At 32.9% G+C, this 14,338-nt stretch overlaps 1 protein-coding gene across 13 annotated transcripts in view; it reads left to right on the forward strand.

The window, feature by feature from the left end:
- Positions 1 to 3,592: 3,592 nt before the first annotated feature.
- The window catches only part of LOC106663606 (pumilio homolog 2), a 342,434-nt gene continuing 331,688 nt past the window's right edge, over positions 3,593 to 14,338 (forward strand). For 9 of the 13 annotated variants that reach the window (XM_024227910.1, XM_024227909.1, XM_014388527.2 and 6 more), the window contains exons 1-4: positions 3,593 to 3,840; positions 10,051 to 10,167; positions 10,759 to 10,875; positions 11,280 to 11,357. In XM_024227910.1, the coding sequence (XP_024083678.1) occupies positions 3,832 to 3,840; positions 10,051 to 10,167; positions 10,759 to 10,875; positions 11,280 to 11,357 (321 nt within the window). In that variant the 5' untranslated portion in view covers positions 3,593 to 3,831. Of the gene's footprint in view, positions 4,213 to 10,050; positions 10,168 to 10,758; positions 10,876 to 11,279; positions 11,358 to 14,338 lie in introns of all 13 variants that reach the window. The other 4 variants (XM_014388529.2, XM_014388533.2, XM_014388536.2 and 1 more) reach the window with 2 other exon arrangements.

Consider the following 14,338-nt stretch of genomic DNA (forward strand, 5'->3'; position numbering starts at 1 on the left):
TATTAACGAGAATGTATGGTCTAAAGGAGTAGAAAGTTTGGGTACCCTTGACCCTCATATTAGAAGAACATCAAGAATAAGTGAGAGTGTAAATAGTTTTAAGTGAAAAACTGCATGTAAATGACCTAGCTGTAAGGCATCTCATTACATCAAAGCTGATGATTTTCACATAAGCTATGAGACATAGTTACACATGATAAATAATTCACTTTAAGATAGCGCATAACACTATAATCAACCGGCTCACTGGGCGTGCAGGATAGGTAAGTTTTGGAATTCATAACTGACGATTTTGCTTAAGATGTAAACGATCACATGACAGCTTGTGAAATCATAAACCAAGTAAATAGACAAAAAAATTAAGTACAAAGGAAAACATGTAAAACAGTTATTGCAATGGCCAAAAAGCATAATTTCAGATAGCAATGCAACCATCAGTGTGATGAATCCCAATGCCTTTACATGTGATGAACCTGAAGTTCATTTCTAATAATTTTTGTATGAACATCCTTACTGTGTCGGTCTGTCATCTTCAGTGCTGATTCAAATAACGGACAAAACACTGAAAATAATGACAGACTGAATCAGTAAGGGTGTCTGCTCAGTGCTCCCGCTATTTTTGATATGATAAATTCACGTAAGTACTGGCAAAAAAAAAACAAAAAACAACACCAATTGTTAAACAATTCCAAATAACTAAACATCATTCTGCATTTGTTTGGTAAAGGGCAATCTCTGCAGAACAAAGTGAAAATTACTATTGTACAATTCAATTTTGGATAAAGATATGTTTGTCTGGGTATGCTATATTCTATTACAAACTGCAAATGCAAGATAAGGCCCAAACTCACTATGCTAATTCATAAATCTATCATAAAGGCCCGTGTGAAATATGGGGAGCAGCGTCACCAAAATAAAGCAGCTACAAGTATTACAAAATAAAATATCACAAATTACAAGCGGTACATGAGGAACAACTAGATACACAAAGAACTATAACTTTCAACTATACCAAATTCAAAAAAGTCGACATTCAATTCCGGACTTAGTAAAGTCAAAGGTGCTATCCATTTCAAACTAGGAGGAATAAGCTAATACGTGTGAAGCCACATGTGAATTAGTGTAAAAACATATGATATAGTGTGATAATTTATTTTAAATTATAATGGTATTTATTAAGTAGCTATATTTCCTTTAGTGAATTCTGTGATGAAAAAATGTCAATGTGACGTCTCAAATGGTTAAATGTGAAATTTCTATACATACACTAATGTAAAACCCTGTGTATGTAGTTGGGCATGATTATAGTCAAAAATATTTTAAAAATTGGGTACCAAAATGATGTGCGATGAAGAATTGCAGGCGACGTGATTCCACAACGATGAGCGGGCGAAAAGAAAACAAATAACTTCGTAATACGGCGGGGTACTCGTAAATTGTAACTTCGATTACAAATCGAGAACAAAAAGAATTAGACAAACGCGTTCATCCACTCTCCAATACTAACTGGCCAGCTGGACCCCGAGACCTTTTTTTTTGTTTTTCGTCTCCATGGATATTTGAACAAATAAACAAATTTAAAAAAATGAATAAAATTCTCTCCGGCGTAAACATACCGCCCACCAAATTTCAATAGAAATTTCACTAAGAGAAAAGAGACGTTGCAAAGAGACCAGGATTGGAAAGATTCAGGGTTCAGGGAGCAGAGGAGATAGACGTGTAACCGGACGCGTATATTCTCCTGAGGGCGTTTTTATGCGCACAACTCGTACCACCATTGGTTAAGCAAAATCTGGAATAAAGAACTTTTAGAGAAAATTGCTTATGGCTCTTAAACAAAAAATCAGGACTACTTTTTATTTAGTTATAAATTAACTAAGGGGTTAGAATCTAGTACTAATTAGTAATTTCCTTTGTGTACAACCATTTCTCTCTACTCAATTTTGGGCATAGGGCTCAAAAATGAAACAATTTTCTATAATATTGTGAACAGACAAGGCAATATTAATTTTCTTCCTGGCAAGGAGAGTAAAAGAACCTACAACTAAGAAGATAACCCCAATTTTCACTTATGTCATGAAGTTTAAATTGACCTATAATTTTTGTTTCATTTTTAAATTGTAATAAAGCACTTTATACAGAAGATATGAGACAGTTAAATTCACCATTGTGATAGTTATTAAAGTGTCTTGTTCCGGCACTATAAAGTGATCAGTTTGCTGTCAACAGCTATTCAGCACCCAACCATGCAGTTCCAAACACAACACCTTGATTCTTAAATGATTTCACTCCTATTTACATAGCATTCATTCAATTTGGGTTATTCCTCCATCACTCTTTACACATATTATACAACTAACCTAATTGAGGGTCAATGGGGTACTCGATATTCAGCCAACAACCCTCTCACATCACACATTCACGCTAATAAATATATTCTCTCTCAACACAAACTAGGTATACACAAATATTATTATTATATACAATAGAACAACCCCCTTTCCTCCAAGAATCGGAGGGTTCTTAATTGAAAATTCACACATTCATGCTAATAAATACATTCACACAACACAAATTAGGTATACACAAATATTATTACTATATACAATAGAAAAACCCTGTTTCATCAAGGGAGTCGGAGGGTTCTTAATGGAAAATTATTTCAGATGAAAATAATATCAGGCAATTTAATGTAAAAAAAAATGGCTCTGATGATAGATATTTGTTAAGATGATGGGCAGGAAATAAATTGTCTTTTCTACAATAGGCATTTATTATGTCATACGCATTTCAGTCTAATACAGACCATCTCCAGTGACTTTGTTTTATATAAAGTGGTTTCACAGTTTATTCTTATAAGTTCATAAGTCCGTAGTTGTCCAGAAATCCACTTCTGAATGTATAAGAATGTAAAAACCGTCAAAAAATAAAAAAGTCACTGTAGATGGTCTATATTACACTGAAACGCATATGACAATAAATCCTTTTTGTGGAAAAGACAAGGAGATAGAATTTATTTTCTACCCATCATCTTACAGACCTTCACAAAATCAAGATGGACGCCATCAAAAAAATATTTTTTTTTTTACATTAAATTATTTTTTTTTTTTTTTAGTCTCATGAGCGGCTGAGCTGAAGGTTGTGGCTTCAAATCTCGGTCATGACACTTAACTTTTTCATCTCAACCAAGACTTTTCATAAAAATTAATTGAAATAATTAATATGGTCAATTAGACCACTTTATTGTAAAAGATAGATATTTGTGTTTTTGTCAACTAAGGTCAGGTAACGTTTCCAAGGGAAAACAAAAATTGTAACTCATGAGGTACTATAGATAGGTATAGGGGCTGTATGATGAAAGTTGTTGCAAAGGGTATACTGTCACCCAAAAAACTTTTTACGCTAGCTCTGTATTAACTGTTGTATTGTTTTGTTAGTGTTAATCTTCAATTCATGTTATTTGTGAGTGAATGGATATAGTTTTGGTCGTATTTTCAAAAACTAATCGTTTTGACATATACACTGGTTATTTAATTTAATTGTTAATAAAATTCCATACAATTTAGTCATTTGTTAATTTAAATCACATGTTCATTCATAAACTAGTTGTTTAGATAAAAGTGTAGTTCTAGTTTTTTGTTTTTAATTCAAAGTTTATAATTTTGTTGATCGAAAACCAGTTTCAAAGGGCATTTTATATATTTGTAAAGAAGATTATTGTGCCCAGCGGGTGGCGAAAGGATTCACGTAGTGAAAATTATTTTTGATTTGAGACGAAATTGGCGGGAATCCCGATTTCCCAGGATGCACTGAGCCGAATACAAAACCAAGATGTCGAACGTTAGTCAGATTTCATTCATGTAATTTATCCGTGTTCATCCTCCTACTTTGGGGGCATGTATATGTAAATAGTTGTGTCATTATAAATTGTAATATATATAGTGAAACGAGCCTTGTACATTTATAATATATAGTGGATTCCGTTTGTAAAAAGTCGAGAATTGTAATAAAAAAAAAGGGATAAAGAAACCACAACAAATACGGAAGGTAGAACGTACGGGAGGAAAAAACCGAGCTCAAGTGCATGTTTCAATCGAATTGAATTCGTTTTCTGTGGAACGAGAAGACCCAACGACAGCCGGAGGATCGAAACTTCAACGAGGAAAGAATCCGACGTTGTACGAGAATTGGAACTTCGCCTCGTTTACCGATGTAAGTCCCTCGATATCATAACCTAGTGTCGTCCCGATAAACGTGCTTCCCGGGATAACAATCTCTCCTCAACACTCTTCGTAATGACTTTATTACATTTTTACATATGGACAGACTTAATAAAATCAAATATCCGGAAAGGAAATGGGAAAAATCATTTTTACACTTTTTAATCACTTCTGCAAACAAATGCGTTCTCTAACCTCTTGCTTAAGACCGCCCATATTTGGCTGTTTGGCGAAAAGAAAACGTCTTAAAATTAGTTAAACGATATGGCCAGATAAATAATTAACAACGTTCGAATCATATTTGATACCCGTTTGGTATATTTCGCGGCATAATCCCTAATGCGATTTCATTATCAGCCCCCTGGTATCATTGCCAGCTACTTGTATCAATTAAAGGCGTCTGATTTATTTTTAGAACACGGCATATTCATTTTTGAAATTGATCAGATATAAACGTGGGAAAATAGCTCGGTTTTTTAATCGAAAGTGAGATAGAGTGAACGAGAGAGTGAGAGAGAAAGAAAAAATGGCATTTCATCCTTCCTTTGTTTAAACAATTACAGCTCTCCTGCAGATGTACACCAGGCTACAAATGCTGCATTCTAGTTTCATTTGTTTCTCCCGAAATTCGTTAAATTCATCATTTACAATTTCTTTTATACATTTGAGTACACTTGGTATGGTGATAAATATGGTTTGTTTTTCAAACCAAACAATATTTCTGGTTTAAACCTAAAAAAAAATCTACCCTTGATAATTGCATATCTGTTTTTATATACAACATGGGGTGCAAATCTTCATAATATTACCATGTCAGTTTGTTTGTTTTAAATTTCAATTTCAACATTATTCAATTATATACAAGCTTTGGGTAACAAATGAAAAAAATACCTGAATTGTTTAATTCATCTTCATGGATGTGCGATTTTGCATGTGGTCTGTGAGACGAGTAACAATTTATAATATAATTGATTGAGGTTTCAATTATTGTTTTCATCACACAAGAAAAATATTTATTATTAATTATTTAAACAGATATAAAATAACCCAGGAATTCCAGTCTTGAATTAGAACTTCTTTGTAAGGGCAAAAAAAGAGTAAATTGCATTTTTTTTAAATGACGCCAATATGGCAGCGATGGCAGTCATAAGGCCTGCTGTCGACCTGAATAGATCTGTTGTGCTCCGCTGCTTTTTTTTTAAAACTCACTGGCCATTTCAGGTTGTTAATTGACCTCCATGGCCTTGCCAGTAGCTCCTTAGTGTAGGATCTTGCTTGTGGGTTTTCCTATCTTAGTTGCAAGAACCTACACCCACATAAACCTTCTCAGAAACATAAATTTGTTCTGTCTGTACTCCTAGCCGGTGCATGTTTGCCTTTCTTAAGTGGTAGTGCCCTGTCAGTAGTCCAGCCAGAATCCTGGTTCGCTTGTGGTTGCCTTCCTGTAATTATTTTGTAAGTTTTGCGGAGGTCCTTTGCGTGCCTCATGCCTGGGATATTGTTCCACCAGGTTTTGGACTCATTAAGGATCTATTTTTAGATGTATCCTCTTTTACCAACATGGTAGTTCAATGGAAGATTGCAATGTTTCATTATTGTTTCGAAACAATATTACTTCAAACATACAATTATAGTTAAAATGCTATGTTTCAACTGATAATATTGTTTTGTTCAAAGTGTGTGGGTTTGAATCATGGCACTAACTTTTTCATCTCAACTGACAGCTTACATGAAAGATGTAATTAATTGAAGTATGTTTTAAGCTCTGTGTAATTCAGGACAAGAATAGACTGAATTGTTTTGTGTCTGTTTATATATATAATTGTCAATTGATTATTCTTTTTATCTAAGGTCTTGGTTGGGATGAAAAAGTTAATGTCACAAGTGGGATTTGAACCCACTATTAGCCGAAGGTCTATATTCAAATCCTTCACATGACACTAAATTTTTCATCTCAACCAAGAACATAAAAAGAATAATTAATTGGCATAATTAATATGGTCAGTTAGGACCACAAAAAAAAATAAAAAAAATAAAATTATATATATATTTTGATAGATAATGTCCATAAATATAATTGAGATTTTCTGGTATAATGACAATATTTTCAGTTCAGATGTAGCATCTTAAATGTTAATTGTTTCATAACAATGTTGGTACATTGCGATCTTCCATTGAACTTGGACAATTTGTTTTCCTTTTCCATCTTTCATGTTTCGAAGCGGGAAACTGAATTGTTTATATATTATATAGACAACATACATGTATTGCTTATCCCTTTTTTTTTAACCGTTTTGTTGCTGGTTCTTTTAAAATTTAATAAATCCAGTAGTTTCTCATCCCATTTATTTTGATAAAGACAACAATGTTGTCCAATTTAAATTTGCATTGTGCAATTTTGGCTAATTTATTTCTAAGTTTAATAATGATTAAACATCTATAAATCGCTTTAAAAAGGAAATATAAAATTATATCTCCAATAAGATTCATTGAGATTTATTTCCAGTTTTAGAATTCAGTGTTGAATATTTTTTTCCAAATCACATTTCCTTTGTCCCACTGAAGAATTAATCCATCGACTATGTTTGAATTATGCAACCCAAATTTTTTAAATTAAATTTATTTCATTGAAACAGATCTTACTAGACCAAACATGATACTTATAGAATTAATACATGTTTACATTCCTATAAGCCCATGGGTACAATGAGAGTGCAAGCCAAACGATACATTTTTATTAATTACACTTCAGTGTAAAATTATTGAATAATATATTATACGCACAAGTATTACATATACATACAATATATTACATACATATGAATTCTAGGTTTCAACTGAAAATATTGTTTATTCAATTACTTGAACATGATTAAAGAATAACAAAACAAATCTATTTTTACATTTGTACAACATATTTATGGTGCATTTATTGGGTTGTCCGGAAAATAATGCAGGATTTTGGTATTAAACAAAAAAAAAGAAACTAGTTACTTTAAAGCAATGTTCTTTAATCAAAATAATTTCCCATACTCTCAATACATTTCTCCCAACGTGTTGGTAACTTATTAATTCCGTCTGAGTAGAATTCAGAATTTTTAGAATTGATAAAGTCAATAAATGCATTTTCCAGTTCCGTTTGATTTTTGAATATTATGTGTTGTAAGTAGTGGTCCAGGTGTCTAAAAAAATGGTAGTCAGTAGGCGAGAGGTCCGGAGAGTAGGGTGGGTGAGGCAAAGTTTCATAGCCAAGCTCCAATAATTTTTGTGACGTTACACGTGACACATGTGGTCGAGCGTTGTCATGCAACAAAATGGGCCCTTTCCGATTGACCAAAGAGGGCTTCATTACTGCCAATTTCTGATGCATGGTATTAATTTGGTTACAGTATGATTCAGCATTGATGGTTTCGCCAGGATTTAAGAAGCTGTAGTGTATTAAACCAAATGAAGCCCACCATACCGTAACCATTACCTTTTTTTGATGAGTTGGGGGCTTTGGAAAATGTATTGGAGCTTCTCCTTTGTCGAGCCACTGTCCAGAACGTCTAGTGTTATCGTAGAGAATCCACTTTTCGTCACATGTAACAATTCTGGCCAGAAATGGGTCATTTTTGTTTCGACAAAGAAGTGATGCACAAACATCAAAGCGCTGATTTTTTTGGCGATCGTTTAATGAGTGTGGAACCCAATTTTCGAGTTTTTTCACTTTTCCAATCGCCTTGAGGTGGTCAGCGACGGTCGTTTTACTGACTTTGAGTTGCTCTGCAAGTTCTCGAACAGTTGTTTTGGGGTTTTCTTCCACCACTGATCGCAGAACATCATCATTAAGAGAGGAAGGCCTTCCACGACCTTCTTCATCTTCAAGGCTGAAATCTCCCTCCCGAAATTTTTTAAACCACCTTTGCACAGTGCACTCATTAACACAACCCTCGCCCCAGACTTGGTTAATGTTTCTAGCCGTTTGGGCTCCGCTTCGGCCGAGTTTAAACTCGTAAAAGAAAATCGTACGAAATTCTCGCTTTGACATTATAAGGATGACTGAATTATTTCCAAGTAGCGGAATGCTACAGAGGTAAACAAACAATATCATTTGGAAGAGGATTAATAAGTGTTGACATTCATACAAATGAGTAATCCTGTAAACGTAAACAGAATATTTTATATAGATTTTTTTTAATGAAAACTTAAAATCCTGCATTATTTTCCGGACAACCCAATAGTAGGCAGTTTGATTGCCACATTGCTCACACTGCAGTTATATTGGTACACAAAATAACTAAGTATTTCTGATTCTTATATCCAAGTAAATTTATTTTTTACTTCTTTTTTTTAGCAGTTAGGAGCAATAAACTAACTGGCATAATAATTGAAATAATAATAACACTATGATATCATAGGCTACTCTTCTATTTTCGATGAACTGACCTTTTCTACTAACCTGAGGCCCTAAGATAGGAGCCGGCCTCTTTATGACCTAAGTACCGCGACTAGTATTGGTAATTGTGCTTCTCAATTTTTTTTTTTTTATTTAGATCTCGTTAGGCTTGAGGCTTTTACCAGACCTCAAAGCTTTTTCAAGGGCTCCCGTGTGTATCCTTCAGACCCTGGCTTGTCCTTTCCCAGGATTAGGAATCTCAGTCCTCAGCCTTCGCACCAACAGAAGACGTGTTCTGGTTTCTTCTTCTTCTTGGCAATATCTGCACAAGCTTGTTTCTGCCACTCCGAGTCTATAGCTGAAACTGTTGTAGCGAACATTCTCTAGTAGTTGTAACCCAAGTTTGAATGCTCCATATTTTAGGAATCTTTTTTACACACTTTTTACACTGTCAATGTATTTTTGATGACAGGGAGACTTACATAAATGAGTTATCCTCAAGTGTTGGCGTAATTAATAAAATTGGTTGTTTCAATTAAAACATTGTCTTCATAAATATTAAGAAATTTTAAATATCATTTACATTGGTAAGAGTTTGCCGTACTTTTGGTTTCATTGAACATCAATAAATAGATGTATTTTTGAAACGTCAAAAATTAAAATTATATGAAATAACAATATTACATTTTATCTTCTAATTTAAAATTATATTTTCATTATCTGGTGTGCAATTATTTTAGAAGCTATTTTTACTTAATTTTGCACACAAAAAATGTTGAGTTTAAACTCTGAAAATTTAATTTTAATCCAAAAATCAAGTCATTAAAAAAGTCTAATTTTAATTTTTTATGTTTGAAATTGTATAACATCTATTGAAAGTTTGTCATTTATAAATGTTAAATTTATGTTGTAAATTGGTTCTTTGGGGGAAGGTAGGAAGGAAAATAAGACAAATTTAATGCACAATGGCTTGGGGTAAATGAAAAGTATTAGACAGATTTTTACATTGGATTACCTTGTCTCTGTTGAAATTGTGAAAAATAAATCATTGAATGTTACAATGACATCATTCAAACTTTCAAAAGACATTGGTTTTTCAAATAATTATGTTAATATATAAAATGTCGAATATTATTCAGGAATGATCAGTTTGGGTTCATCACCTCTCAGACTTTACCACATTTTACAGTTTGTAACAACGTTTCATGGTAATAGATTTAAATTTTGTTATATATAGTGGAAGTGTCGTGTTATTTTGTTGGAATGTAAAATTTGTGACTATTTGCATATATGAGATATGTTTGCTCGTTAAAAGTTTTGTTTAATCACAATAGTTCATTAACAGAATTGTTTTCAGTTTGTTCATCTGTATTGAAATTTACAAATAAGCCTAGTTTATTGCTGATTCATTTTTTGTTTTATGTACAACCTGAATTTTTGACTTCATTTCAGATAAATAAACAAATGAAGTGGCTTGCTGCTGGAGACTCAAGGGAAATGTTGGGGGAGAGCAACGGCATTGTACCTGCTCAGCAAGTGGCTAGGCAACAGCAATCTAACCAATCACAGGTGTGTAAATGATAATTACTAATTTTTGAAATGAAATAATTGACTAGGGAATGATCATGAACTATTCACACTTTTTAAAATATTGATAGTTAACATTTAAAATTATTTAAGTTGGTGTTTTGTTCACAAGATTTTGTTTAAAATCAAACTATTAATAAAATTATTACAATAGAAACCACAAAGTGTAATTTGTATATAAAGCTACTATTAAATACATTTAAAAATGTACACCATTCTGTTGTATTAACAGCTGTGTTATATACTGCTAATTATTATTGGTATTAAAATTATTAAATATAGTTGGACATCATAGGAATTACATCATAGAAAATTGTTTAGTAATTAAAAACCATCAGCATATCACTACTTTGAATCAATTTGCCCATTTTACATTTTGTTCAATAAATCTCAATTAACTGTGAACTCATAAATAGTAATGAGTCTCTGGTCACACATTAATTTTGCTGACCATAGATGAGTGTAAAGCATGAAATTAATAAGCCAAGATTCTAAATATTCTATTAATTGTTAACTTGAATATATTTTTCCACTTATTAATGCAGTTATTAATGTTTAATTTTATTTATGCAGATTGTTGGCAGCGGGAGTGTAGACAATGCCAGGACACGAGCTCAAGATGATGCCATGGTGGGTTACATTTATCAAAGACCCCAGGATCAACAGTGGTCACACCATAATTTGACCCAAGTAAGCATATGAATTTGCCATATTTTATATGTATATGGTTTTAAATTCGATCAAAATAAGTTAATTACAGGTAGATTTACCAAAACTCATAAGTTCATGAACTTTCAATTTTTTATTTTTATATAATATCTCATGAGATTTTCTCTGGGGCCTGTTGTTTGGTCATTTCCGATTATTTTGGGCTGCTTATTTTTTCTGTCAGCCTATATGGCCAAATTAATGATTAAAATATTGGTCTTCAATTATCTAATATAAAAAGAAATTAAAAATGAGGCATGAATTTTGGTAAAAACAAGTGTACAATTTTTAAAAGTGCTGTACCCATATTTGTAATAATATAGATTGGGCTAAAATCCAAATCACTGGATTGGAATAATATTGACAGATTATATTATTTGTTTCAGGGTGGAGGTGATGCGGTGATGTATCAGGATTTAAGAGGACCAGCTCAAATGCAAGAAATGCAGCCTAGAAACGGACAGGTAGGCGAATTCCATTTATCAAAAACCATTATTGATTGATCATGTTGAAATTATTTTTTGGAAAAACGGTTTTCTTGGAAAAATTAATTTTAAAATTCCATTTTTTAATTTATGCATCTTATGAAAATTATCACCATTCTAAAACAAAAACATTATTTGAATTAATTGAATATTTTAAAAATATTCTGAAAAATAATGAAGACAAATGTTATATTTTATTCTGTACACAGCGTACATGATAAAAAATACATTTAATCCTTTTTAAAAAGATAGTTCCTACTCACAGAAAGTTGTTTTGCCAAGATCCGGATTTTGAGCCCTTATCGACTTTTGCAATTCATGTTGAGAGACATGGTTGTAGAAATCCTTCAACCATGTATTTCAATTTTAAATTATTTATACAATCTTTTAAAATAGGTTGTTTCTTTAAAGCTGAGCTTCACAATTATTTTTTAAATTAGCATTAGCCCAGATTAATTTTTCTTTCTTTATAATCATACGGTTTTTATTTGATTTCAATCATGATCGATGTGATTTAGGTTTCAACACTTATATTTTAGTAAATGAAATTTTGAATAACTACGGTAATATGTGTGCACACTGTTTACATTAAAAAGAGTACATTTGGTTGTAGTTATCCAGTATATTGAGTTTAATTGCAACATAATCTTTGCAAATTTACTATGCAGAAATTAAAACGACCCTCTTGCAGAATCTCATAATGAAAATTTCTCATAATGTTTTGAGTCGTGTTGACGTGAAATTTCATTTCACAAATCTAATTTGTGCTGGAAGTTTTTTTTCTCTCTCCCCCCAACTCAATCTCTATTGAATAGTTGGTTGGCCAGACGTTTTGAAATATAAATTTAGGATTTTTCTCTTGCTATGCCCTCTGCTAAAATGACAGGCATGTTGCCAAAATGGAAAAATTTTGCTGATGTTTTGCACCATAAACCGGAAGCCTTGCCCTTCGATTTCGAGCTGTGGGATTTGTTCTAAAATAAAAATGACTTTATATGGTGACCGTTATCTTATCATTAAGTAAAGAAGTGGTGAAGTAAGTCCCTCTCCCAGGACGTGAGGTCTGCCCGGGGAATATATTCAAGGCTATCCGGTACTGCCGAGTGTCCGCATTGAAGGTCATTGTCTCCTGTTCCTACTCTCCGTAGCATTAACCAATATCCACGAGGTCTTTAGCTCTGAAACTGGAATTCCATTTTCAATGTTTGCCGTGTCTGACGGTTCACCGTCGACCAGAAGCCTTTATGAATCACGGGGAAAGTCCAGACGATGAAACCCAAAACGTCTTTAAGCGCATCTCCTAAAGAGTGTATATTAATATATATAAACAAATTTTAGTGATTGATAATTTACACGCTCAAAACAAACCTAAAATACAATTATTTATCCTAAAAAGTTCACTTATAACTGTTTTAAATAGGAATTTATTATTGTTTATAAGTCAAAATTTCATGTCGAAAGATTGGAATCTGAAAAGAATTAAATTTTTTTATTATTTTATAAACGGATGGGCATCAGACACGCGATTCAGTAATTTTTATTTGTCAGCAGTGTGATGGATCATTCCGGTCCACCCATTCTCGGTTTTTTCGTAATCGAGGGAAAAATTAAATTAAATCCTGGCTAACTCAACTTTTCGCCTCTTTGGAATTATCAGGATCGACTAAACAGACAGAAATCCGCCGGTTAAGGCAGCGAGACTAGGCGGACCAGGATTACTGGCGACAAACTTTAGTCATTTAATGACTAACAGCTCCCAGACCAACCATAAATGCCTTTTATATTTTCTTTATCTATAATTTTACGCTAAAAAATCAAACATCACACCGTATGCATACATTATAAATTTAATTATTTAAAATATTTTTTTGTAATTTATGCTTCAAACCTTTGTCCAACATACATCATATCTTTATCCATCTCTAAACATTTATCCTAATTTATCTTTTAACTATACCCGTGTATACATTCAAAAAGGTGATCAACATGTCCATTTCTGATTAAATTGCATTCTATTTTAATTATTGTTACAAGTAAAATGTGCCAGTTGAAGTTCTCTGCAGTTCGATCCTCCCTCCATGATTCTCTCTAGGTCTGTCATTTCTCACGGTTTGATATTGACAAAGGCACCGCCTTAATAAAACAGATTTGACAAGACGAAGTACAGGAAGGCAAAAATCTCGACTTTTGTATTTTGTACTACCTGTAATTTTTGCCACACGTGCCAGCCGTCAATGCCATATTTGTTCGTCTTTATACCGAAGATCTGCTTCATCTTCGTGACTGGTTTGTGTGGTGGTTGGACTAGCAACCAATAAACTATTTGGTGGCTAAGGATCTTAATTTTTTAAATTAAAAAATCACTCATTGCGTTAAAATCGTTTACGAAACACTCAATATTTCTACCAAAATAGGCAAATGCTAATTCAAAGACGGGAAAATGTGTTTGTATTTGGATGGTCATAAATAATTTTGTTTTGGCATTTTGTAGCTGCTAATGTCTCAATAGCTAGATCGCCCCTGTTTATCCTTATCCGCTGTTACCCGGTTTACCATCATCAGTTTTATTTCCGGACAAATTATGTTTTTAGTACAAAGAGAATAGCGTACGATGGACTTGTCGGTTCACTAATGGGATCGAGGGTAAATTGGTTGACCCAATTGGATTTTTCAAACTCTGTAATAAAGGTCAATAATAAGAGCCAAAGTTGTTCCAAATATATCTTTTGAGTCAAATAACTGTAAAATTGTACCAATATTTGTTTAGGATTATTTAAAAAAATAAAACCGTCCTCAATATCTTTATTTCCCTTGGTGTTAAGTAAATTTGAGCACCAAGAGAGACAGTGTGGGTTAAACGGGCAGGCTTTCCCTTTTTCGTCTGTCTGTTCTGTGCATAGGCAATGGAACCGGTATCTATTTTCTGACTATATGGACAGCCTGGATTTCTCCACCGACTG

Source organism: Cimex lectularius, unplaced genomic scaffold (assembly GCF_000648675.2).
Source record: "Cimex lectularius strain Harlan isolate CLEC.00 unplaced genomic scaffold, Clec_2.1 scaffold135, whole genome shotgun sequence".
NCBI lineage: Eukaryota > Metazoa > Arthropoda > Insecta > Hemiptera > Cimicidae > Cimex > Cimex lectularius.